The 24,890-nt window shown below is 40.9% G+C and overlaps 3 protein-coding genes across 5 annotated transcripts; 2 read left to right on the forward strand and 1 right to left on the reverse strand.

The window, feature by feature from the left end:
* Window positions 1-1,181: 1,181 nt before the first annotated feature.
* On the forward strand, window positions 1,182-9,800 carry LOC104443412 (hypothetical protein). Its single transcript, XM_010056783.3, has 10 exons — window positions 1,182-2,086; window positions 2,189-2,287; window positions 2,429-2,631; window positions 3,678-3,871; window positions 4,048-4,156; window positions 4,431-4,720; window positions 5,976-6,386; window positions 7,050-7,128; window positions 7,227-8,798; window positions 9,501-9,800. The coding sequence occupies exons 1-10, from the start codon at window positions 2,022-2,024 to the stop codon at window positions 9,623-9,625; spliced, it is 3,147 nt and encodes a 1,048-aa protein (XP_010055085.2). The 5' UTR covers window positions 1,182-2,021; the 3' UTR covers window positions 9,626-9,800.
* Window positions 9,801-12,267: 2,467 nt separating this feature from the next.
* LOC104443410 (heavy metal-associated isoprenylated plant protein 39) lies at window positions 12,268-14,459 on the forward strand. Of its 3 annotated transcripts, none has more exons than XM_039301446.1 (3): window positions 12,268-12,289; window positions 13,201-13,276; window positions 13,792-14,459. In XM_039301446.1, the coding sequence occupies exons 2-3, from the start codon at window positions 13,252-13,254 to the stop codon at window positions 14,220-14,222; spliced, it is 456 nt and encodes a 151-aa protein (XP_039157380.1). In that variant the 5' UTR covers window positions 12,268-12,289; window positions 13,201-13,251; the 3' UTR covers window positions 14,223-14,459. The 3 variants fall into 3 exon arrangements, with proteins under 3 accessions (XP_039157380.1, XP_010055083.1, XP_010055082.1); XM_010056781.3 differs by lacking the exon at window positions 12,268-12,289 and adding an exon at window positions 12,324-12,683; XM_010056780.3 differs by lacking the exon at window positions 12,268-12,289 and adding an exon at window positions 12,326-12,655.
* A 5,845-nt stretch (window positions 14,460-20,304) lies between these two features.
* On the reverse strand, window positions 20,305-23,464 carry LOC104443409 (1-aminocyclopropane-1-carboxylate synthase-like). The gene is made up of 4 exons (XM_010056779.3): window positions 23,232-23,464; window positions 22,927-23,058; window positions 22,665-22,825; window positions 20,305-21,492 (listed from the first exon to the last, which is right to left on the reverse strand). The coding sequence occupies exons 1-4, from the start codon at window positions 23,400-23,402 to the stop codon at window positions 20,496-20,498; spliced, it is 1,461 nt and encodes a 486-aa protein (XP_010055081.1). The 5' UTR covers window positions 23,403-23,464; the 3' UTR covers window positions 20,305-20,495.
* Window positions 23,465-24,890: the final 1,426 nt, after the last annotated feature.

Below are 24,890 nucleotides of genomic sequence, written 5' to 3' on the forward strand. Positions count from 1 at the left end.
CCATTTCATTTTCTTGTAGGCATTGAGTAGTTTCTACCTTTCTTGACTTATCGAATATACTTAGATGTTCATAACGACATTGGCATGTGATGCCATGTGTTGAATTGTGAGATGATAAAGATATTATCCTAACCCCATGTCATGAAATAGATGTTGCGAGTTTAATATTTGAGAAGTGTGGCCATCTCTTAATGAAGTATGCATGATTTGCACTTTATAATATTATAATGATACAAGGAGAATCAAACTAATTAAAAATTGACACTCTCGAAAGTTTGATTAGTTTGAATATGCCTTCCTTTTGCATTAGCATCATAGCTTTGATTAGAAGTAATTCATGAATAGCTTTGGCTTGAATTGCTGATTACTCGAGATTGGTACGATTTGAAATGGAGCTCGAGCTTACGAATTTTTAGTTCGATAGGCTTGCAAGTCTAATGGAGCTTCAATTATTTCATTAAAATAAATTATTATTTAAAAGTCGACACCTATATCCTTTATATTACATATTAAACATACTATTCAAGGTTTTTTTTCGAGGCATTTAATAAATTAATTGTAGTTGTGTTGAGAGAAATTGAGCTCAAGCTAGGGGTCGAGTTTCAAACACCAAACACTCAAGTCAAGCTCAAATTTAGCATATATTTGGCTCAAAGAGTCCTAAATGTAGGTTCCGTTTATTTTATGAAAAATAAATGAGTTGGAAAGCATTATCATAAAAATAATAATTTATATGGCTTGAAATAATTAAGTTAGTGAATAATATTTTCGTTATGGATAATATTTATATCAAAAAAATTTCATGTATGATAAAAGTATACTTGGCTCATTTACTTTTATAAGCGGTATAAATAATTACTTTTAGAAAGATATTTTTTAAATGATTATTTTTTGCGAGTAACGATGAAATTACTTTCTTCCTGAGTAGCCGCGGGAAAGAAACTAAAATTTGGATGTTCATTTTGGCCATTAAATCCAGAGAAACAACTAAAGATAAATATCTTCGACTGAGTCAGAAACTCGCGCCCCCCACGCGCCTCGCGCCGAGAAGAGGAAAGCGTCCGAAATCTCTCTTCCATCGCGCGAATCATGCCCCCGCTCCCTTCCCGCCCGGCGCGTCGAGGAGGGGCGTTCATCGCACGCGCGTTCGGTAGAGAGAGAAAGAGAGGGGGGAGGAGAGAGAGGAAGAGGAGCCCATTGCCAATTTGCCAGTATCTCTCTCTAATTTTCGTCTGTTTCTCTCTCTAAAAAAAAAAACTTCTCCGTCCAGCTCGCTCCCTCCCTGGTCGATCAATTCGGTCCTGAGGTGGAATCGCGCGGAGATCGACGCCCAAAAATTTTGCAATCCGGATTTCAGCTTTTCCCCCGGTCTCGCTTCTGCTCGGATCCGAGAGCAGCGATGGGAACGAAACCCTAGCTCTCTTCTCTCCTTCTAGCTTCAAGATCAACGCACAAAGCCCTAGCTCCCGTCGCTTCCTTCTCTCGGGGCTGGTGCGTCGGGCCTGCGGAAATTCAGATCATGGGCGGCTGATTTCCGGCGGAAGAGAGTAGCTGTTCCGGTGGACGCGTGCGTTCGGCAGCAGCATTAGTTTTGGGAAGCCGTTGAGATTCGGGGAGTTTTCCGGGGATGGATTTGTGAGGACTCGAACTCGAGCTATCCAGCTTGCGCAGGCTCTTTTTTTCTATTTTTTTAAATCTCCGTCGTCGTCGTCGTCTCGTGCGATACGTCTTTGCTTGCACACGCCGTCACGGGCGCTGGATGAGCGGCTTGGATGGTCGCCCCGTTACTTGAGATAGCACCATTTCTAGCTTGGCCGGGCGAGTGGTTGGCTTCGAGCGGATACGATGTTTGAAGCTGTATGAGTCCTAGGTTTATTAGGGAGGAGCGCCCGATAGTTCGAATTGCCTTTTGATTGCTGCCTGATTATTGACATTCAAACGTGAGAGCTTCGGGTTTTGGCTTCTGGTGGTTTTGTCGGACGGCTTTGTCTTGGAGGGCGACAATTGCTTGAGTGTGCGAAATGAGCTCAGACAGTGGAGATCCGTGCCTGTCGGATCAGCCAGTCCAGTCGACTAATGAAACAAAGTAGAGAACCAATCTTCAATTTCAATTTTTGATGGATATTCTATTGCATTTTAGAGCATAACACTCCGGAATGATAACAAACTTCCTCTAATGATGGTTCAGGAAGGCCAAGATATCATATTCACGGGAATTTCTCTTGTCTCTGAGTGGATTGGATATTTGCAGGAATTTGCCTCGTGGATTCGACGAATCAATTCTTGCGTAAGATCCTCGTGTTTCATTTACATTTACGACGTGATATTGTAAAATGCAGAGTTTTGGCTGTTGTATGCTATGTTTGGCTGCAAGGATGCTAGGGTTGACTATATGCTGTTCTGATGTGCATTGGCTTTATTTGCTTAGTGATTTTGAGGATGCTTCCCAAGACCGGCAAAGGACCTCTGGCAGTTTTTTGCTGCAAGGTTATAGGCGAAATGAGTATGGATCATCCCCACCTACGAGAGGGGATGTAAGTAATTATTCTCGAGGAATTCATGGCAGGTGGGATAGTCGCTCTTCTGGATGGAGCGATAAAGACAGTGACTCGCAGTCTGATTGGGATTCAGGTACGTATTGAGATATTCCCCAGTCCATGTAGGCTCTCATTTGGAAAAGCATCTCTTGTTGGACAAATTTGGTAGCATTTTGGGTGACTAATTGAGTGCAAGTTTCAGTCAATTTTACAAGTCTTTGTTAGTTGAGGTGCTCTCTTACATTCTGATAGGCATAAACACGAATATGTTTTCTCTTCTGTGCATACTTAATTAACAAGTGGTAATGGCAATTTGGGCACATTGTTGCGTTGATTGCATTGCAGTTGAGGTGTTCCCAGTCCATTTCATTTCTCATTCACAAAGCACATCTCTTCATGCAGCTTTTATTATTATTCTATGAGTGTTTGTGTTATCTTTAGCTTTTAAGCCGAGTGTCAGGGCACATGTAGTAGTATATATCAATGGCATCCAGCTATTCTTGCTTACAAATGCACAGTACTTTCTTGATCATTGTTCTTGTAATTAACCAATCACAGGGAACTTCCACATACTTCACTATCGACTAATTTGTTCTTCTAAGAGACAGATTGCCCAACATGTACTTACAAAGAACTTTAGGATGGTTCAGGATCCCTGTGCATGAGAATATAACAAATTCTATGGTTGACATGCATTTGGAATTGAAATAATTGGCAGAATGCTTATTTTTAATCCTTTCACGTTTATCAAGTCTTCTGTCCTTATGCTTGATGAGATGTCATTTGACACCTCTGTGCAGCGATGGCTCTTGAAAGTGCCATCTGATAAGTTCTTGCTCTTATCTTTCATTCTCTGCTTCTAGTTTTGCAAGTGGATACTCAACTTTGTCATAAAAAAATTGTACCTAATCATATCAGCTCTCCTATATTGTACTTCTAGTAAGAAAGTTGAGAATAATTTGACCATCACATCCCGGGGCAAACTCCAATCGCCCTCACTAATTCACTCAGAATTTGTTGATATGTATTGGCTTTTTGTGGTCTTTGATCTCTTGATAAGTTCTGTTAAGGTGCTGCCAGAGGATTAGAATCTTCATCAATTAGTTTATCTAGAATTGAATTCCTGCTCATGGATTGCAGATACAGGAAAACGTTATGCCAATCCATCACGACGGGGTTGGCAAGCCCCCGAGCATGATGGACTTCTTGGCAGTGGTGGTTTTCCACGACCATCAGGGTACACTCCCGGGGTGTCAGCTGCAAAGTTTCGGCCTAATGATCACTACCAGCTTAATAGGACTACAGAGCCATATCACCCTCCTCGTCCTTATAAGGTTTCTTGCTGCTACCTGAGAATTGCTGCAATTTTGATATCTGCTTGTAGGATTTGGCAAATACCATGATTTACATAAATTGATGCTCATGTATTGTATAGTGAATCCCAGTTAAGTTTTTTTTTTTTTTTTTTTTTTGGTATATTTTCACTGGTAATGGAATCCTTCTTTTTCAGGCGTTACCACACTCACGTAGAGAAACTAATGACTCAATTAATGATGAAACATTTGGGTCATCTGAATTTACCAGCGAGGACAGAGCAGAAGAAGAAAGGAAAAGAAGAGGTTCCATCTCTCTCCCTCTCTCTTTCTCTCTCTCTCCCTCTCTCTCTCTCTCTCTCTTCCTCTTTCACTCACTCACACACACACACACACACACACACACACACACAAACACACATGCACACACATGAGACTATACATGGACATTCAAGCATATTTGGTGGCGGCTGTAGAATGATACTTTTTTGTCCTGTGTATGCTGTTTTAGTACTTTAAGTGGCTAAAAGCTCAGGTTTCTCTTCTCACACTTCTAATTTTTTTGTTGGATTTCTTTCAGCTTCATTCGAGTTAATGAGGAAAGAGCAGCACAAAGCATTCCAAGAACGGCAGAAGAATGGTTCAGAGAAGCATAACAATGACTTTGATATCTCTACACTTATGGATGACTCTACAGATCCGAATAAACAACTGAGCACAAGCAATGAATTAGATGAGCCCAAAGAACCAAAAGCATCCAACATTGAATCTGCAAAACTATCTTCAGGATCACAAATTGCTGGACCCCGACCACTTGTGCCTCCTGGATTTGCAACAACAGTCCAGGATAGGAAGTCAAATTCAGTGGAGGTATTTTACCTTACACATATGCGTCAACTCTTTTTAGATGATTTTATCTAACTGCTCTATATATTGGTTGCTAGTTGTATGGCAACTTCTCGAGGCTTCTTTTTTGGCTATGTAGACTAGGTTGTCGTTGTTCCTCTCATGATAATTCAAGTGATGTGAATGTTTTTTCCAATTGTGTGGCATATTCTGTGCATGGCTTTTGCAGCATCTTCTTTTCTATTTGGAAGTAGGTATTTGGAAAAGAGTTGAGAAGATGTACAAATTTGGAGGTAGGTATTGTAGGATGATTACTTGCATAAGTCTAATTCATTTAGACAAATTACAGAACCACTGTCATCCTGTCATCCAAAGCAGGAGATAATTGACAGAGGTGAAATAAGATTTTCAACTTGTGTGTTTTGACCAATCACAAGTTTTCCTTTAGTTTCATATCTCTTCATTATAGGTAGCGAAACTTTTCTTGATTTACTTGTCACAGAAGATGAGCTTCTTAAATTCTTCTCTAATCAAGACAAAGCAGGTTAACTCCTGAACAATAGTTCTAGAAACGAAAAATCTTTAGTGATTACTGATATTGTGGCAGAACGTTTTATCCAAAACCTTAAATTATTAAGTAGAGGAAGACTTATAACCATGTAGTTAATGATGTGTTATTATACTTAATGCTTCCCTGCGTGTTAAGTCAGTTTTTTACATGGTGGCATGACTCGACTTGATATCATGAAATGGGCACAGCTCTTATTTTGTGTGAGCCAGTTGTGAACACATCACAGGCAATGAGTTTTTGAGGAGAATGCCAGGATCCGAACTCTTGACTTGTGCTTTGATAATTGATATTATGTTAGAAAGCTTAAGCTATTATTAGGTGGGGAGAAACTACATGAATATAGGCACATTATAGATTTAGGGTTGTACTCCATGTTGATATTTTGGTTTATCTTCTTGCAGGTTGTCATTCAACCAAGCATTTTCTATACTGCAGTAGAACAGTGGTACCATTAGTTGTTTGTTTGCTTTTATCTATTTCTTTATTTAAATATTAAAGCTGAGATACCGGCAACTGGATAGTGTTCTCGCTATGAGATTTGAATCAATTATGGTGCTCAATAATTGTTTATGGTTTTTCTTTTCAGTACAATCATGGACATCCTGCTAGCACACTGATATTAAATTGGCATAGAGTCATGCAGTTATATCGTGACAAAGACTAATCGTTGTGTTCCATAACGAGTTCATTTCTCTTCTTTATACCTAGGTCAAGACTTCGGCACCTGATGGTAGCATCTTTAATGCGAGGGATAATATCGTGTTGAATGGTTTGTACGATGGTCAGAGGGATAAGGAAACAGCTGATGAAATGAGTCTGATTGCAAGGCTGCATGTAACCCCAGAACTCCAAAGTTCAGAGATGGATAAGAATGAAGTCATCATATCACCTGCTTTAGATATTTCTAACCAGACTCTTGGTGGGAAGAAACTGTTAGGAACTTGCAATCTTTCAGAAACTTCAAAATCTTCAGATATTGGGCAAAGCATAGACGTTGACTCTCAGGAGGCAGAGCAAAACAAAATTACGGGTCAATCAGATCATTCCACTACAATTCTGGAAAAACTTTTTGGTAGTGCTTTATCATTAGAAAGTGCTGTCTCATCTTCACATACTGAGGTACTAATCATCTGGTTATTGTGTATCTGTTTTGTAACTTTGATGGAGGATATGATTGTGCGGATTGCATGTTTAGAGCCTGATAACAAATGAAACCATGAGGCAGTTCTAATAGGTTCAGTTAAAGATTCTGTTATCTAAAGCATCTGTCTCATGTCAAATAATGTTTGAACCATGAACCACAGGATCCTCATAGAACAGGAATGAAACAACATGTTCTGTCATTAAGAGGCAACTAGAGAGGGGTATACGTGGTGCTTGTGAGCAGGAGAATTAGCTCACATACTGTTTAACATTATAATAAAGACTTTATAGACTGTTGTTGACTGATAAAGTGCCATTGTTGGTAGACTTGGCAATTGGGAAAGTGTGATTGTGCATCGTGCCGGTCATTAAGGGAAGTTTGACAAGATCTAGTCAAATGGAAAATGTGATTGTGTCTAAGAAGAGTCTAACTAGATCTTTTTGGTGTTGTGCATCCCTTGAACTTTGTGAAATACTTTCCTTTTAGGACATCACATGTAATCCTTATTATTAACTTGAGGCTGAAATTTACTAGTACATATTTGGTTGTCTAAAGTTCTTCTGGGACATTTATCTAACTGCAAAAAGGAAAACTTTCTGCCTAGTGACTTCATTGACATATTTTACTGCTTCCTTTAGCTTCAAGGCACTAAAGGTGATGACGTATGGAGCTCTCACAGTAGCCACTCTTCCAAATTTGCTCATTTGTTTGTTGAAGGTGAGGCTGCAACAGTATTCAGGCCTAATGCTGTTCAAGTTGTTGGTTCGAATTTTGAATGTGTCATAAGCATTGATGTTCTTTTAATTTTGCTGCAGAAAAGAAAACTACGGATGATTCCTTATCTGGAAGGCCCAAAGACTTGCTATCATTAATCGGTGTGGGTGAAAAAGGTGAATCATTGGTTTCTGATGTGCAAATGCTGGAGCAACCATGGTCAAAGAGTCTCTTTTCAAGCTCTCAACCTAAAGATAAGCAGATGATGAAGGGCACTGCGTCTGCTGCAGTTGGAAGTCGCGAGCAGTTCACTGATCGCAAACCAGGGGGAGTTCCAGCTGTCCTTACATGTGAAGATCTTGAGAATACCATCTTGTCAGAGATTAGTGACGGTGGATCAGACCCGCAGCAGCCTTTGAAGGCTTGGGATGGCAATGAGGCAAAGGCTGCTCAGCCAAGAGCCAATGTTGATAATCTTGCATCCCAGCACCTCCTTTCCTTATTACACAAGGGAACGGAACACAACAATGTGGCCCTGTTCCCCAGTTTTGATGCTAAATTTGCAGATAAGGTGGACACTCTTGAAGGAGAAAGGACCAGCAATTTACTGGGTGACTCTAAAGAGACGAGTGATAGTCTTCCTAATTGTGGGAACACGTTGACTCTTGAAACTCTTTTTGGAACTGCTTTCATGAAGGAGCTGCAGTCAGTTGGAGCTCCAGTCTCTGCTCATAGGAGTTCTACCGGGTCCGCCAGAGTCGAACCATTCAACCCTCATGGATCTTCCCATGGTGTAATTGATGAAAGTATGCTAGCTTCCGCAGAAAGTGAAGCTATATCGAGCAGGAATATTCACGAAAGCAATGGGATGGCATTGAATAGAAGTCATCAATCTAATATGGACATTACAGAAGATCATTTCTTGAAATTTGATCATTTCCGAACCGAAGTAGATACTCTACAGCTACAACCTGAAGTAGGGCCCAAGCTTAGCAATTTTGACGGGCCAGCTGAAATTCGGCTTCCTGAAGAGGATAGTCTGATAAGTGTTAGCGATCCTCTGAATCTGCGGGGCTTAATGGCTGGTCGGCATCCTGATAAAGCTGAGTTGTCCTCCAGCAACGCGCCATTTGATGTTGTTGAAAACTTTGCAGCGCATGGCATCTTCAAGGAAGAAAAATATGCTAGAGAGCAAGTACCTTCGCATTTCCATCAAATTCCCTTCAGTAGGAGGGAGCCGGATATTCCGTTTTCAAATGTTCATGTTCAACAATCTTCTCCTCAGCTTCATCCCCACCGTCTGAACCACGTTGGGCCAATGTTTAATTCTCTAGATTCTCATACTGTTCATAGTAATGCTCCAGTGAAGATTGCAGATGGTATTCTCCATCATGATCAACTAAATTACCAATTTCCTGCAAATATGGTCCGCCCTCAGATGCACCATCTGAGCAGCGGATATCCTGGATTTGATCCTCCAAGTCATCATCCTATGGCGCAACAGATGCATCTGCCACCAAGTTTTCCTCCACCACATCAGTTACAGGGATTTCATGGTGGGCCCCAGGTGACTCATCTGAACAACCAGGTCTCTGGACTTATTCAGGAACTTAACCCGATTCAAGGTTTTCCTTTTGGTCAGCGGCAGCCAAATAGTGGAATACCACCGCCTGGTAAAGAAACATTCCCTTCTGTGATTTTGTTTAATGCCTTTTCTTTACCAGATTTAGATTCATGGCGTTTTCTCTGGGACTTGTCAGGGTTAAAATGATTTTCGGCAAAGCACTTCACTAATAATGGAGGTGCTTGGTATCTAAATGCGTCCTTTGGTCATTTGTATAGTGTCATGTTAATGTGTGACCCTTTGTCATATGGAATACCTTGTTTTCTAAAGCATTGATAATAAATAAATAATATGAGGATAGTTAGTGTGCTGAAAATTGCAAAATTTCCCCACGTTATTGCTTAATAAGTGCACTGGAGCACTTGTCAACAAGACCCCATAATTATTCTGGAATCAGGTGTCCACTTGCTGAGGGTTGTTATCATTACCACCCTTTGCTTACAGTATTTGACTCCCTGACAGTTTAGACGTTAGTCCTTGTTCTGTTTGGCCTAGTTGATGCAAGTCTTGTTAGGTGTCACAGCTGTCATGATTCAGATAAGTTAAGTCTTGTTTTCTTTTATCTTGTAGACCTATCATTCAGACCAATAATCATCAGCTTTAGAATCACTTTTTCTATATGCATAAGCTGCCGGGAAGGCTTTTTTTCCCCCTTCTCCCTGTTGGAAGTTAATGTTGGATCCAAAGTGAGGTCTTGCCTGTGTGTGGATGATTGCTTCACTGACACCTCCTTTTGTTTCGAATTATTCAGCTCCTGAAGCCAGCATTGGAAACAACCATCCAGAAGCATTTCAAAGGCTTATTGAGCTGGAGCGGCGGGCAAATGCAAAGCAGATGAATCCCTTTCGCCGCTGCCGCCGCCGCCGCTGGCCATAGCCAGGGAATGTATGGCCGTGATATCGATATGGGTTTTCGTTACAGATGAAGATTTCAAGCATCGATTTAGTGTGCATGCCAGTGTACTCATCTCTCTCTCTCTCTCTCTCCCTCCCTCCCTCTAGCATGAAGGACGGGGTTTGATATGCGTATTATAAAATGGACAGATTTCGTACCTGGTTTGCATTTTGGATTTCAGCTTTAAATAATGAAAAGAAAAAAAGCCAACAACTGAAAAAAGAAGGGTTAGTTTTTGGTCTTAAAACCAAAGCCCTTTTGCTAAAACATTTGCCCCCTCAACTGTCAATTGTTAGACATTCTAAAGCCAACAACTGAAAAAAAGGAGGGTTAGTTTTTGGTCTTAAAACGAAAGCCCTTTGGCTAAAAACCTTTGTCCACCCAGCTGTCAAATGCTAGACATTCTAAAGCCAACAACTGAAAAAAGAAGGGTTAGTTTTTGGTCTTAAAACGAAAGCCCTTTGGCTAAAAACCTTTGTCCACCCAGCTGTCAAATGCTAGACATTCTAAAGCCAACAACTGAAAAAATAAGGGTTAGTTTTTGGGTCTTAAAACCAAAGCCCTTCGGCTAAAATCTTTGCCCAATCGGCTGTCAAACCCTTGACACTCCAAAGGCTGGGTAAAGGGGAATGACCCCACTGGGTCGGCTAACTTGCAGGCTTCCTGAAGAGAAATGAGGAGCTAAATCATGCGAGGCCGAGCCCAAGGATTAGGTCGTACGTAATCGGGTCTGGCTTTATTGTGATCTCATACGTTTGGCCGTGCCTAGTCAACATATTGTTGGGTCGTTATCACTGGATGGAGCTATTCGCAGCAATTATTCTTTGCGTGACGCGGCAATGCTCGGCTCAGTGCGTTGGATTGCATAATGCACACTAAATTATTTTTGTATTGATCGGTCAAACAAAAATGAGATCCGCACGTCCACACCTAGACAAAGACATAATTAAAGCCTACCCATAATAATTCATCCCAGAAAGAGAGCAGCACGCAACTTTGAGAGGAGAGGAGATGAGATGAGATATGATGTGGAGTCTTTTTACCGTCCACTTGCGTACTCCAGTTACTTCGCTAACTCTGCATTAGAGGCAGGCGTCGCAAGAAGAAAAAAGGATTAAAGCTCACTGGGGATGCTGATGACGAAAGAAAAGAATTGAAATTCCGTAAATGAAAACGAGGCACTAATGTCAGAAACATTGATCGCAGTCTTTGAAGTGGGGACGGCGGCGGCGGCGGCGGCGGCTTGTTTCTGACTTTTGACTTCGTTGTCCGAAGGCACCAAATTCGACTTCTAACTCCTCCAAATTCGGTCTTTCCAGTACGAAAGTTGGGGGGAAAAGAAACATATTAAAACTCGAAAAGCCGTCCACGTTCGAAGTATTACGGCCGTGAGTTGTGTAAAGGTTAGCTCGATGCGTAGGATGCACGTCGAGAGGTTTTTGACTGCTGGGGCCCGTTACTTGAGGTCCGACTCGCCGATGGGCCCAACCCTGGCCGTGGCACCACGCGCCCTGAGGCGCCTTTGTCCATGAAAATAATCGCCTGAGAAAGAAGCTAAAAAAGAAGGCATCTCTGCAAGTATGCAACCACCTAAAAGAAAAGAAAAGGAAAGGTGAGTTCTAGTGGCCAACAAATCATGTCGAACCGGACTTATTTTTCCTCAGCGGAAAAGCTCAAATGAGGGTACCAAATTGCTTGCGTTGACAGGGCCTAAAAAGGTACAGAAAAGATGAAGACAAGGATCAGCCAGACTGAGTGAGGCCAAGCCGGGGGCGGTGAAGGAAAGCCAAAGTGGTGGCCCTGTATCAGAATTTTTTCTGACAAAAAAAGGTTAAAAAATGAAGGGAAAAAAAGGGTAACCTCATTTAAAACGCCTCTAGGATTCTGTTATGCATGTTTTTTTAGGCACGTCACTCTGCTCATTAACCCGTTACCATCAATAGTAGGATATACACGACCTGAAGAAGCGGTAATAATTCGATGGTTGCCTACTACCTGATGAGATGGGAACTAAAGCTCACGAATTGACCCGTGTTTTCGAGATTCTTCTATGCGCAGCTGATGATGCTGGTCGCATGCGAGACTGGTCCTTTGAGGAGGCGAGCATGTACAAGTGGCTGATGGGACCTTCAGAGGGCCACTTTCGTAGAGGCGGAATGTGACTGGTAGTCGATACCCATCGTAATCGATTAATCAGAGGCAGGATGCATGTACATTTGATACCTAACAGGATGAGATTCATAACAGATGGATATTGATGATTGATTAATTACACCACGTTGTCGTTGTCACGTGGTGTATCTATCGTGTAAAATTCTCTCATTAGACTTTTCGTGACTCGAGAGCCTCATTTCTGATGTTGAGGGAAACAAACAAAAAAGAACCGACTGATTTCAAAACCTGTCTCGGGCTACAGATGGAGAAAAAAAAAAAAAGAAAAAAGAAGAAGATTAGAAATGGGTAGCATGGTGGCGGATTAAAAATCCTTGATCTAACATGTGGGGGAATGTACTGCACAGGCACCAATCAACCCGAGTAGGATCTGAGTAGGATCGGGGAGAAAAGGGTGGCTGTTTCACTGTGTCTTACCGAATTAGATTTGATGGACACCCTTCGCTCCCCCACTAATAATACACTTCAACATGCGTACGTACTTGAGCCCTCCCTCTCTCTCTCTCTCTCTCTCTCAACCTTTCTTCTTTTTTCTCTCTCTTATTCTGCATTTCTTGTTTTGATCCGGATTTTTGTGGACACAGCCATCGAACCCCCTCTGTCCATACGCCTCCATTCTTTTTCAACATCCCCATTATTCCATTACGTCTTCTCTTCACTTTCCATTCAGAACACCCATTTGCTTCCCTCTCCCTCCCTCCTCTGTCTCTGTCTCTCTCTCTCTGTCTCTGTCTCTCTGTTGTTGTTCACATTCCACTCCTCCGACTCACTACCAACTTTCTCTCTTCGTCTCCAGTTTTGATCTACGCATACCTTGATAAGCAGGGTATTGAAATGAAGGTCCGATCGCCTCTCCAGGATCTCAAATGTTAAACCTTTTAATACTTCATTGTTCTTCCTGCTCTGTTTCAGCTGAGGAACCATTTCAAGATTCCTTCTTTTTTATTCCATTGCTCTTGATTCTGCATGCAACTTTTGTTGGGTTTGCTTTTTGTTTCATCTTCTTTTGAAGGGTTCTGATCCAGGATCCGATATGTGCTTTGTCTTAAATAAAAAGTTGCCGATAAAAGGATCCATATTCTTGAAATTCCTAGGAATGTTCTCATGGATTTGTCATGAGTTATCAGAGAGTTCTTTTTCTTCTGAACGAGTTATAAAAGGGCTCTTTTCAAAAAGTTGATGGCTTTCCAAATTAGAAGCTTTCCTTCTTTTCGATTTATTGTGTCCAGGAGTTCAATTTGATATCGTGTAATTCGTCAACCGACATTTTCTGTTACACTGAGCTGATCTTCTTTGTTGGGTTTATTTTTCGTCTGTCATTTCAAACAAGTTGAGAACGAGAGCTGATCGATGCTGATACGGATCTACTGAATTGATATGTGCAGAAGCTCGTAGTGAAGTTGGATCTACACGATGACAAGGCCAAGCAAAAGGCCATGAAGACAGTCTCTACTCTTCAAGGTTCTTTATCCCTTCTCCAGCTTCCTCTTCTTTAAATCATTCGATTTCCCTGTTCTCCTCCCTTAAGACTTTTGTTTTATGGAATGAACTGGAAAAAGAAAACAGTGACCATGTGGGTTTGCTCGCTTGCTTTCTTCATTTTATATTTATGGAGTTTCTTAGTAAAATAAAATCAAGCATAATTTCAGTACATGAAGGTGGGATTTAATTTCAAGCATAAAACATGGGATCCACATACATTCCTTGGGACCAATTGAGTGACTCACCAAACTAAAGACAGCTTATTTTCATGGGCCATAAAGCACTTCGCATTGATAAAGTCAATCGGAAACGATTGTTCCTCAATTTTCCCCTTGATTTGTCCAGTCGTAGTTGTTGATTTTCTCATGCTACAGTGGATGATGAACTTAGAAAAGAACCGATAGTTTTCCCTTCTGAACACTATGTGTACCATTGTTTAGCCGAGGGAGAAAAATGTCCTGGAACAGTTCATTCACATGAATCTATTCTTTTAGGGATTGACTCCATCTCCATGGACATGAAGGAAAAGAAACTAACAGTGATTGGAACAGTCGACCCAGTGAATGTGGTGAGCAAGTTGCGCAAGTACTGGCAAACAGACATAATCACAGTGGGGCCAGCAAAAGAGCCTGAGAAGAAAGAGGAAGCAAAACCAGAAGAGCCCAAGAAAGAGGAAGCAGCTAAACCAGAAGAGGCCAAGAAAGAAGAAGCGAAACCAGAGGAGGGAAAGAAGGAAGAACCCAAGAAAGAAGAGCCCAAAAAAGAAGAACCGAAGAAAGAGGAAGAGCCGAAGAAGCCTCAGGTGCCTCAGCCTGACCCTGTCCTTGAGCTTGTTAGGGCATACAGGGCGTACAATCCTCAGATGACCACCTATTACTATGCCCAAAGCATGGAGGAGAATCCGAATGCTTGTGTCATCTGTTAATAAATAAAACAACGATGAGGTTTTGAGGGGAGGGCAGGAATTAATTGCTTCAGGTTCTAGCGGGTGATGATGGGAACTGAGTATCATCGGTTGTATAGAGAGGCAAACACTCTCATCTGAGCATGGGTCCAAGAATCGTTGTAATGTATATAAAGATTGCCTCATTTTTACTTGAGCTTACTCAATGGTATGCAGGGAGAATAAATAAAAAATTTTGTGGCCCCATCAGATATATAACTCTAGACTATAGAGTACTTTTATTTGATTTGTCTTCTGGTTGTTATTTGTTGGCCACTCGCATGCTAGAGCTAACTGATCGTGTTACGTAAATCTTTTAAGGGAATTTTGCTCAAGTCTAGGATGGTAAAATTTCCTATACTTTTTAGTCTCATCATATCAAAATGTTCTTGTGCTTTCGAAGATATCATTACCTGGATCGCACTGCTATTTCAGTATCTAATATGGCATTCCTATGAATACAGGAGTGTTGTTATGTGACTTCTCATTTTTTAATTTCATCTGACATGAAGGGTGTTTGATGGATGCTGAGTAATGCACCTGAACGAGAGAAACCAAGGCAATGTCTCAACTACCATTCATAAAGCGATGTCCTAACTACATTGGCAGCGTAGTCTCCGCCAGTGTTAAGTACATTTCAACCATTTTGCATTGAAAATTCCAGACCAAGGCATGATGCCGACGGCAACTAGCCAAAATTTCATTGTCAAACAAGATTGGAATGGCCCATGTTACTAATGCCGAGTAACCCTAATCTCACATTCTTGTTAACAGTTCAATTCTAGTGTCCCAATGATTTGTGTTTTGCCCATTTCAAAAGGCGTTTAGTCCTCAATCCATCATTGCATCGAGGACACAGATGATTGAAGGGCTTTAGCTTCTTGTATTGAGAATCCATGGTGGGTCAGTGTTTTATCTTAATGTCTTTATCTTCACAGAATCTCACCGCCCTTTACCTGTTGCTGATGTAGAATGGCTCACACGGCATGGTGGGATTTGACGGCGTCATGTTGAATGGACAGAAGCGAAGGCAGCTTCTTTAGGGACCATGCACGAAATTAAAATGGTCGGTCCAAAAAGTAGGACAAAACTCATCTGGTTTTAATGAGCGGAGTAGTGATAACAGCATGCTTTTCCTCAGCCAGACACTTCTTTTCGTATAGAAAACTCCGCTCCTCAATAAAATTAGAAGAATTGCAGCAACTTATTCCCGTTTCTGCACAAATGTGACGTGCCATGTGTGGGCTATGGCATGTGACTGAACATGACTCTGCTGATTCATTGATGCAGCTTTTTGCCCCTTAGTGCCACCACATGGTACGAACTTCATGCAACAGCTCGTCGTTGAACACATGACGCCCAACAACTGCAACAACATAGGATGCTTTCGTCTTTTATTAAACAACCAAAGTTAAAGTAACAGATTTTATTACAGCATCCCCATTCCTCTTCTCGATTATTCTTGTCACTATGCTGGCATTTCTTAATTTGTTCAGAGTGCTTGTCAGGCGTGAGATGCTGATCTGTAAAGGCAAATTACAGCGACTAAATTGCCCTCTTGCTCTTCTCTTTTTCGTGGCAAAGCTCTGTCGATGTTGATGGCTAGGTCCGTCCTGAATACAAGATCAGCATTTTCCTGCAATGAGGTTCACTTTGATTGATCTCACGGTAAAAAGAATAAGCAAGAACCCAAAAAACAGTTGACGAAATCTCTCCACTCAACCAAAACGTCTCTTCATCGTGCTTGCCCGCTATTGACTATTTTGTGCCAGCTTTGGAAAAGTTGCCGCCAAATGTGTTGGATAGTCACTACCCACGTCATTGCATAGAATGGTGGATCTTACGGCCCCGTGTAGAACAACTCCTACGTGCCAGCGATTGGTTCCAAATCTGATGTCAATTCTACATAGTTTTCCTCGAGATGTTGAATTCCAGTAAATCTTGTCTGGTAGAAGTCTCAAATTTAGACCACACGTATAAGCAAATTCTCTCTTTGCCGTCAAATCAAGTGACTCATCTTGGTGACTTTATTTCATGTTGATTTATCCAACTAAGATCTTATCGGTAGGAATGATCAGTTTGAGAGTGGATAGATTCCAGAGCTGGAACTTGAAACTTATCATATTATAACAGGTTCTTAATTTTTGAACAAGGTACATCTAAGTGTCGGTTTTATATTTTTATTCTTTTCTTTTTGGTTTAATTTTTTTTACAGCAAAATGATATGAGGTTATAAGTAATGAAACGATTTAAAGTAAAAGATAAACTATAGGAATCCTAATTTGCCGAAAACAACAATCCATAAAATGAATACGTAATCATGTACAATTATAAACGATAAAAAGTTCAAATACATAGCATAAAACATAAATTATAGAACTTCATTCTCCATTCATTCATAAAAATTTAGGGAAAGAGGAAAGGTTGGCGATGAGCTTCGAGGAATGACAAAGGATGAAGGAGTGTTAAGGTTAGAATTTAGGGGAAAAAGAAATTAGGGTTTTGACTTTTTAGCTTATAAGGCTAGTTTCAAAATAGAATGGTTTGGTTTGGTTCCAGGGTGGGTATTCACTCGAAACTTATTCCCGGACTGGTTCCAATGTGAACCGGTTCCTGGACGTGTTTTTCGAGCAATGCGGTTCGGTTCTAGCTGAGAACCGGTTTGGTTACACATCCCTACATTTCGGGTCAATAGGCAAGCTTGGCTTGGCTACAAAAAAATTAGGCTCAGCTGGACCCAATCTCCCTCGTCCAAGTCCGGCGACGATTTAGAAATTTGAAAGACTTGAGCGATCCAAGCGGACGAACCATGTCTAAAAAGAGAGTTGCTTATCTAGGCCAATACACTGGAAAAAATAAATAAATTAAGGGATGATTCCTCAAAACACCCTTGAACTTCGGCATCGTTGCATAATTATCCTTGAACTTACCAGTTACCCCCCTCAATTATGAAACCATGCACAACACCCCCTAAACTTTGAAAAGTTACAGACGGACCCCTCTGACCTATAAAACCGGAAAGTGTTTTTCTCCAAAAATAACCTACGTTGCGCTGTTGATGAAGTTAAGAAAATACATAGGATGGATGGCTGATGAAGTTAAGAGAGTTTAGTAGAGGTTATTTTGGTTAGGAAGACTTAAGTTAATCCATTTTCTAAGCAAAACTTAACCACTATCCAAATGAAAATGCTGCAATAAAAATTAAAACAGATGGGCGTCACTTGTAATTTTCCAAAGTTCGGAGGCTATGGCGCAACGGTGCCAAAGTTGGGGAGGGTAATTTGTAACTTTTTAAAAGTCTGGGGCAATTGTGCAGCAATGTCAAAATTCGTGGTTTTGAGCAACCAACCCCAAGGATTAGAATGGTAGGGATAAACCCAAGAATTAGAATAGTAGGGCCCCAACCCGAACCCACCTATTGGGCCGAAGGCATACAAGTCCTCTTCAAATAATGGATGGGCCAATCCGGCCCGTGATCACTCGGCCCCAATTGACCGGCCAACTTCCTCCGTGTGCCCTTGGGGAGAAAATGAGCCTTATGCCAAATTAGGCCTTTTAGCTCTAAAACTTTCTTAATAAACATTAATCTGCTGCTTCCGATACTCTGAACTCTCAAACTGTTGATGGGCACGACACAAGTTTTGGACCTTGGCGATAATAATTGCAATTTGTCCATTTGAGCTCCAATCATATGTTTTGGAGACTATTTGATCGGAAATTGTTGACATTATGGGGTGTTGCATATGGCGATGATAGAATAGTTATGTCAGTGATTTTCGGCGAGAATTGATTGGAAGATTACATTAGATTGTTGCGTAAAGGTTTAGGACTAAATTAGGGGCAAATTTGAAAGGTTTAAGATTGAATTAGTATTTGGACTATAGAGTAAGAATTGATCAGGTAAATTTTCCTCTTTATTTATTTATTTATTTATTTTTTGCTCTTCCCATTTTGGATGAGAGAAGTACGACAAAAGCTTTAACTTATTACACTTGTATCAATTTAGTTTTACATTTTTCAATTGTGCTAATTTAGTTATAAATCTTTTTATATTTTACCAATTGAGTCAATTTGGCCAATTTATGTTGGAAATTGCTGACGTAGGTGATGATTATCCAATGTGGTATAGTTGGCACTGACATGGATATTTTAAAATATATTTTAACTTTTTTTCTTTCTTTTTATTTTTTCCCTTTTGTTTTTGCCAGTGGCCGGTTGTCGATCATTAGCCACAAGTCATGGTCGACGATGATTCACTTGCCTGGTGTTGCTTGGGTGAAGGCAAGGCATGCCTTGGTCTGGGCAAGGATCGACCTCACTAGATCTAGCAAGGTAGACCCTCGTTGGCACTTGCTTAGGCCAGGGGGTCCTTGTCAGCGCTCATCCTTGGCTATGCCATGATGGTCTTGTTAGTGCTCGCCCTCACCCAAGTGAGGCTCAGGGAGGCCAATCCTCGCTAGCCATGGCCTGTGATTGGTGGTTGGCAACCGGCCATTGGCAAAAAAAGAAGGGAAAGAAAAGAAAGGAAAAAAAATGAGAAATATTACAAAAAAATTATAAAAATATTTATGTTAATGTTGATCGTGTCGCGTAAAACTGTCATTATCCACATTAGCGATTTTTGATCTAAATAGATAAGATGGATTCAATTGAGAAAAAGTAATAATAATTATGACTATATTGACACAATTTAAAAATCTTATGGTTGAATCAAAACAGATGCAATAAATTTAAGAATTCTGTTTTCGTTTAGACCTTTCCCCATTTTGGATTGTGTCAACGCCTGCACGTGGCACTAGTTCCTTATCATTCATCATGCACAGATACAGCTGCCGATTCTACATGAAAGGGCGAGGGAACAGAAACGCCAGCGTGCACAGAAACAGCCCCACACGGCAAGGAGAGCAAAATCAAACAGATGGACGTTCGTCAGGTCTTAGCTGTTTACGTGCGTGACGCAATCCAACGTGAATGGCTCCTTTCGTGCTCTGCTCAAGAGCGACTCCAACAGCGGTGGCGTGCGTGCTTTGGCTTGTCCGACCACGGAGACGTAAAATCAAAGCCCGTTGTCTCCTTCACACTCTGCAAAGAGGCAAGCTTGGTGTCTTAAAGTCTCGAAATGATAAAGATCACACATCCTTAATTCGGTGAAACCTTGAGTGCCCTTTTGTCAAAGCGTTGATTTCATCCGATCTTCTCGTGTCCAGAAAAGAGGGTTAGAATCGATCTAGGAAATCCGACCTACTCAAGGCATGCTGAGGGGACAGTTAGACATACTGGGTCTATATTCAAATATCCTCGGAATCACATTTTTGGATTGAAGTAAAGTCATGATTTGACATGGTATAAAAAATAAAATATTTTGGTGACACTTCAAATTTTTGTGATTATTATTGATCAAACAAACCTAATCGGTTTCGCTTTGGCCGACTCGTTGCTGAGTGCACATGTGAGCAGTGTGAAAGAAAATAATTTCATAATCGATATTTAGAGATAAAATAAGCGATTGATAAATGTTTAGTTTTATTTGTAAAATGACCTAAACTTTTACGTGAAAGTGAATTGAAGCAGGTCAAACTAATTGGCTCCTCCGGCACTCATGTTCTAAAAATCCAATCCACCGCCGACCTCACCCGGGATATTAAAGCATGTTTGTCCATCGCAATAGACATAGGGTGCTCGTTGACTTTTGTCTAGATTTTGCATGATTTTCGGTACTTACATAGGTGCAACCTGTCTGACTTACCATTGCCTTTCCGTCGTGACGTTTTCTAGGAACTTTCGCCTTGTTTCTGTCTAGTAATTAGTTTATGATTAATTTAATCCTTATTTGCCTAGGTCAAAGGAAAACACGCGTTGCTGATTAAGGAAAAAAAGGAAAGACTACGCTCTTTCCTTTTTTTCTCCAAATAAGAACGCTACTTTTGCATCTCACACTGCAATACTGCAAAATAAGATAATACTAGGACAACAAAGATTTTAAATAATGCATAGTACTTCATTGGCAATACCACAAAATCAGATAATACTAAACAGCAAGGATTTTAAATAAAGCACAGTAAGTTCATCGACGATACGATATCATGATCCGACAAGTGCGGACTCCGACGATGAGACTGGCGAAATTGTCCCTAGGAATGAAACCTTTATTAGGTTCCACTAAAAACTGAGCAAATGGGAGAAAAAGAAAATGGTGGCGTCATAAATCAATCCTAATAATTTGCGAAAAGCTTATTGTACGGAATCATGGCGACTTCAAGTCCTCGCTCGAACCAGGGGTGATTGAGGCACTGGTGAGTGAGGGGACATTATCTGGCGAGGAGATATCAAGCTCTCATCGCATTTCCTGGACGTAAAACTCAACCGGAGATCCCTCTTTCGCCAGTGTTTCTTATCATCACCATTTTTATTGCCCTTGGACACAAACTCCCTAATCCTCTGAAGCGCCACTTCCACTGTGTGATCATCCATATTCGCAAAGCAAACCCTGAAAAACCCAGGCTCCGGGCAATGGAAAGAGGACCCGGGCGACACGTTGAGCTTCACATCCTTTATGATCACCCGCCACAGCTCCATCTCGGCATCGGGCGTCGGTTCTTTCAGGAGGTGACGCAGATCCATCCACAGGAAAAGACCGGCGTTCCCTTCCAAGCAATTTATACCCTCTTGCTTGAGTCCTTCGACAACGCGACTGTGCCGCTTCCCCAACCTCCTTGAGTTCTCTTCTAGGAATTTCTCTATAAAGACCTCATCGGAGAGCATGGAAGCAAGCAAATGCTGAGACTGCGAAGAGATCAACCCGAAACTCGACATCTTCCTTGCGCAGTTGACCACTTGATCATTGTAGGAATAGATTATGCCGACGCGAAAGCCGGGAAGCCCCATGTCCTTGGACAAGCTGTAGATAATGTGGACAAGATCGGGATTGCATTCGGTCTCTTGCATTACTTCAGCGATGCTCGTGAAGGCCGGGGACTTGAAGACTGTGGCCGAGTATATTTCGTCGCACACCATGTGGAGGTTCTTTTCGAAAGTGAAGCTCAACAGGCTGGTGAGCGTTTCTTTGCTCAAATTGATTCCGAGTGGGTTTGATGGGTTCGTTAAGATCACTCCTTTTACGTTGATGTTGGCTTCTATGGCCTTGGCGTATGCTGATTCCATCTGTGCCAAGGTTACTTGAAAGTTGTTGGTGCTGTCACAGGCGAAAGGAATTAACCGTACGCCGGTGCGCCATCTTAAGTCCCTATCAAATCTGAGGTAAAAGAATTCGAGTACATGAGAATTAAATCATAGGACAATTATACATGAGAATAAACATACATCACAATTGTTGTGACAAGCTTTAGAAATTGTTTAGTGGTCAGTGTCAAATTTTTCCAAGAACAGATATCCGAAATTACCAGGCATGAAAATGTGAGAGAGTTGGTGGAAATGTAGAGAAAGAATTCATAGTAAAATATGTTAAGCATAATCAAGATCTAACGAAAATTGTGAGACCAAAAGGTACGTCGCAGGAGGAGAATTTCAACTTTTTCTTCCTTCTTCTAAAGGTTTGGTATAATTAGGGGAATTTATTTTGGTCTGCTTGGAAAATTCAGGGCGCAGGGTTAGAATCTTTTCCATCTTTATGTTCGACCTCTGACTGCAGTGGTTAGCAAAAATGAACTCGGTTGTCAAGTTTGAATGTTTTGGAAATTACCTCGTAACCTCAAGCATGTGGAAGTTTTGGTGGGGTCCACTCAATTCTGCTATTATAAGCTCATCAAGAGGCGGTGTCCGTATCATATTTCTCTTCTTGACCAACGACTGTTGCCAAGTTTTATTAGCATTTATCCTCACTCTGACGTGACTACCTTCCCAGGTCAAAAGAGCGACATTTCTAGACTTGGAAATATATATTTTATGCCCAGACTCTACTTGCCAAGCAATACAAGACCCCACCACCATACCCCTCACTTAAGACGTGTTAGCAGCTGTGGAGTTTTGACCTTGTGACCTCTGCGATGAGATGTCAAGGCTGAACCAACTCAGCTGCTCACCGGTGGGTCCTAAACTTGGAAATAATGATCTCTCTTGCTATGGAGGAAGCAATTCCTAGCGGAATCTGAGGCACTATTTGGGCAAACATAATTTCCGAGGACTTGAATTCTGAAGCTTTCCTTTTTTCTTCCCCATTCGATTCAGATGAGCTGTTCACCAGAACTTACTTTTCTTCGTTGACTATCTGTTAATATGCCATTTCTTTTCAAAGTAAGGGAAATAAATGGTTTGTGCCAGGTATTTTTTCTGCAGAGTTTTATTCTTTAAACCCTGCATGGACCCTACTACGTGTTTTTCAGATAATTCATTAAGGCTTTACGTGAGTTAACCACTACGTAAAATAATATAGAGAGCAGAAGACTAGATGGGAGCTTGAATCCTTACGCTGGATAATACGGGGAAGGAACGAGGAAAGCGTCTCCACGATCAGCCAAGCAAAAAATGAGCGTCTCGCTCGCTCCGGTCGCTCCACCGCTCATGACAATACGGTCCGGGTCAAATGTGGCCTTACCACGCCGAACCCTTCCCATGAACTTGGCGATAGCCTGAGAGAAGCAATGTAAAGCCCTTCTAGTAAGTAACAAAGGCAATATCATCTCCTTTAAGTTACAGAGACGATGTTTACTCTTTGGCTGTCTCCACTTACTTGTCTGAATTCCGGGAGGCCGTGATAGTCCTGGAAAATGGCAACGTCCTTGAACTTGCCAACCCCATCGGGAGTGCAAATGGATGCCGTAGGATTGTTCTTTATCCACTCTTCTATCAGATCGAAGGAAAGCTGCAAATGATAACGCAGAACAAGGTGAAACTGGGTACCATTAGCAAAGTCGTGAAGCCATGCGTGTATGAAATGGGCGACTGGGCAATGTATGCTAGGGTCTTACGGCAGCTTCATACATATCATAACTGAAAGCAGATTATCATAACACAGAGCTTTTGCCACTACCAGACCTGATTCTCGGCAAGTCCCATCTGGATGACTCCATCAGGATTCTGAGTCGGGTGAAAGGGGTTCCTGTCGTATGCCTTCCATCCGTCGAAGTATGGAGAATGCTCACCGTGCCCGCCATTCCTGGCAATCATCGAGAGCAACGAGTGTTTTCTCACACTTGCGGGTTCCATTGATGTCTGTATGTTACAATTGTTTTTGCTTACAGAATAAGAGGTGAGCTACACTTTAGTCAGCTCTCGATCCTCGGACGATATTGAGTGGTAAACACCGGAGGTTAAACCGTCTATTTATAGAGAGACTAAGAATGATATGCCTAATATTCAATTTTTTTTGGTCGGTTTCTAATATTCAATTCAAACTTGTTATCCGTTCCAACCAAAAAAAAAAGAGTCAAAGGATTTAAGAGACCAAAAGGATACGTGTCAAAGTATCGTAACTGCTTACGTCTCATTTGACACCGAAAAGGGCCATAGGCAAGTGAAAAGAATCACGAGTGTTTGTAATGTAGTGTGGGTTGGTGAAAGTAAAAAGAGGTCATGGTAAAAAGACTGTGGCCATCCTTTCTACATGGGAAGGGGAAAGTGGGCATTGAAATCTTCACCTTAGGAGTTTTTTAACTTTTACGACAAAAGTCTGAGAGTGAGTTTTAGAGTAAGAATGAAATAGGTTCGAGTTTAAAAAAAAAAATCACCATGCTAAAATAGTCAACTCAAATGTGTTAGGGAGATCATTTGTAAATAAGGAATAAACTTTTTGGTTTGATATTCTTACATGATCTCAGAATTAGGCTTCCCCATTGATCCTTCATGCCCTAAGTTTATTTTGCATATATGTGACTCCAAATTCTTTAATTTCACGGGCCATTGTTCATCAGTATTAGACTCTGTACACATGAGTGTGTGTTAGCTTATTATTCCCCGTCACTTGATTGTTCCATGTGGCTTTCTTCCATATAATTTTAGACTTGTTTACATGTGAGAAGAGATATTTAAAGAAAATTATACCGCATCACTTGACTATTATATTTGATTGGGCCTTATAATATATATGTAATCTTCCTTCAACCTAAAAATTTGAGCATTTGGGTTGACTATTATATGTAGATGACTAGAGGGGGCGATAATGGAGAATTGAGAGTCGAAGTGAGATATATTCGGGGTGATCGGCTTCATCTCAAACTCGTCTCAATGACGCTTAATTATTCTCCAAACTCGTCCTAGATCAGCCAGTAGTTTGACATAATACTTCAAAGCCAAATCAACTAAATAGTCAGATGTCCATGATTTAGAACCTACGGTAATATTATGAGTTAATACCACAAAAAATAAAAAAATAAACAGGTACACTTGTACTAAATTCACCAAAAACTAATTTTTTGACTTTTAAAAACTCTAATCCGGTACACCTATAACAAATTTATTTTTTGTTAGTTTTCATTAAATTTTACTGTTAATTTACCGAGTTGAATGATATGTGACAATTAATGGGTATAAATGTTTAGGGTTTTACCTTTCGTTTATCACTGGTGTATCGGTTTTGTAGTTTTTTGTGATATTAATTTAATTTAATGAAAACTAATAGAGGGTATGTTTGTCACAAATAGATTAGTTTGGGGCTTTTTGTGGTAAAAAAATTAGTTTAAAACAAATTTATCACAT

Source organism: Eucalyptus grandis, chromosome 1 (assembly GCF_016545825.1).
Source record: "Eucalyptus grandis isolate ANBG69807.140 chromosome 1, ASM1654582v1, whole genome shotgun sequence".
Taxonomy (NCBI): Eukaryota; Viridiplantae; Streptophyta; class Magnoliopsida; order Myrtales; family Myrtaceae; genus Eucalyptus; species Eucalyptus grandis.

Coding starts and splice junctions, on each gene's coding strand:
- LOC104443412 (XM_010056783.3), top strand. CDS start 2,022: ATGAGCTCAGACAGTGGAGATCCGTGCCTGTCGGATCAGCCAGTCCAG. Junction 4,721..5,975: donor GGAAGTCAAATTCAGTGGAG/GTATTTTACCTT, acceptor CTTTATACCTAG/GTCAAGACTTCGGCACCTGA. Junction 7,129..7,226: donor TGCTCATTTGTTTGTTGAAG/GTGAGGCTGCAA, acceptor ATTTTGCTGCAG/AAAAGAAAACTACGGATGAT.
- LOC104443410 (XM_010056780.3), top strand. Junction 13,277..13,791: donor GACAGTCTCTACTCTTCAAG/GTTCTTTATCCC, acceptor CTATTCTTTTAG/GGATTGACTCCATCTCCATG.
- LOC104443409 (XM_010056779.3), bottom strand. CDS start 23,402: ATGGAACCCGCAAGTGTGAGAAAACACTCGTTGCTCTCGATGATTGCC. Junction 23,059..23,231: donor TGGGACTTGCCGAGAATCAG/GTCTGGTAGTGG, acceptor TATCATTTGCAG/CTTTCCTTCGATCTGATAGA. Junction 21,493..22,664: donor CCTTCCCCGTATTATCCAGC/GTAAGGATTCAA, acceptor CTTTTACCTCAG/ATTTGATAGGGACTTAAGAT.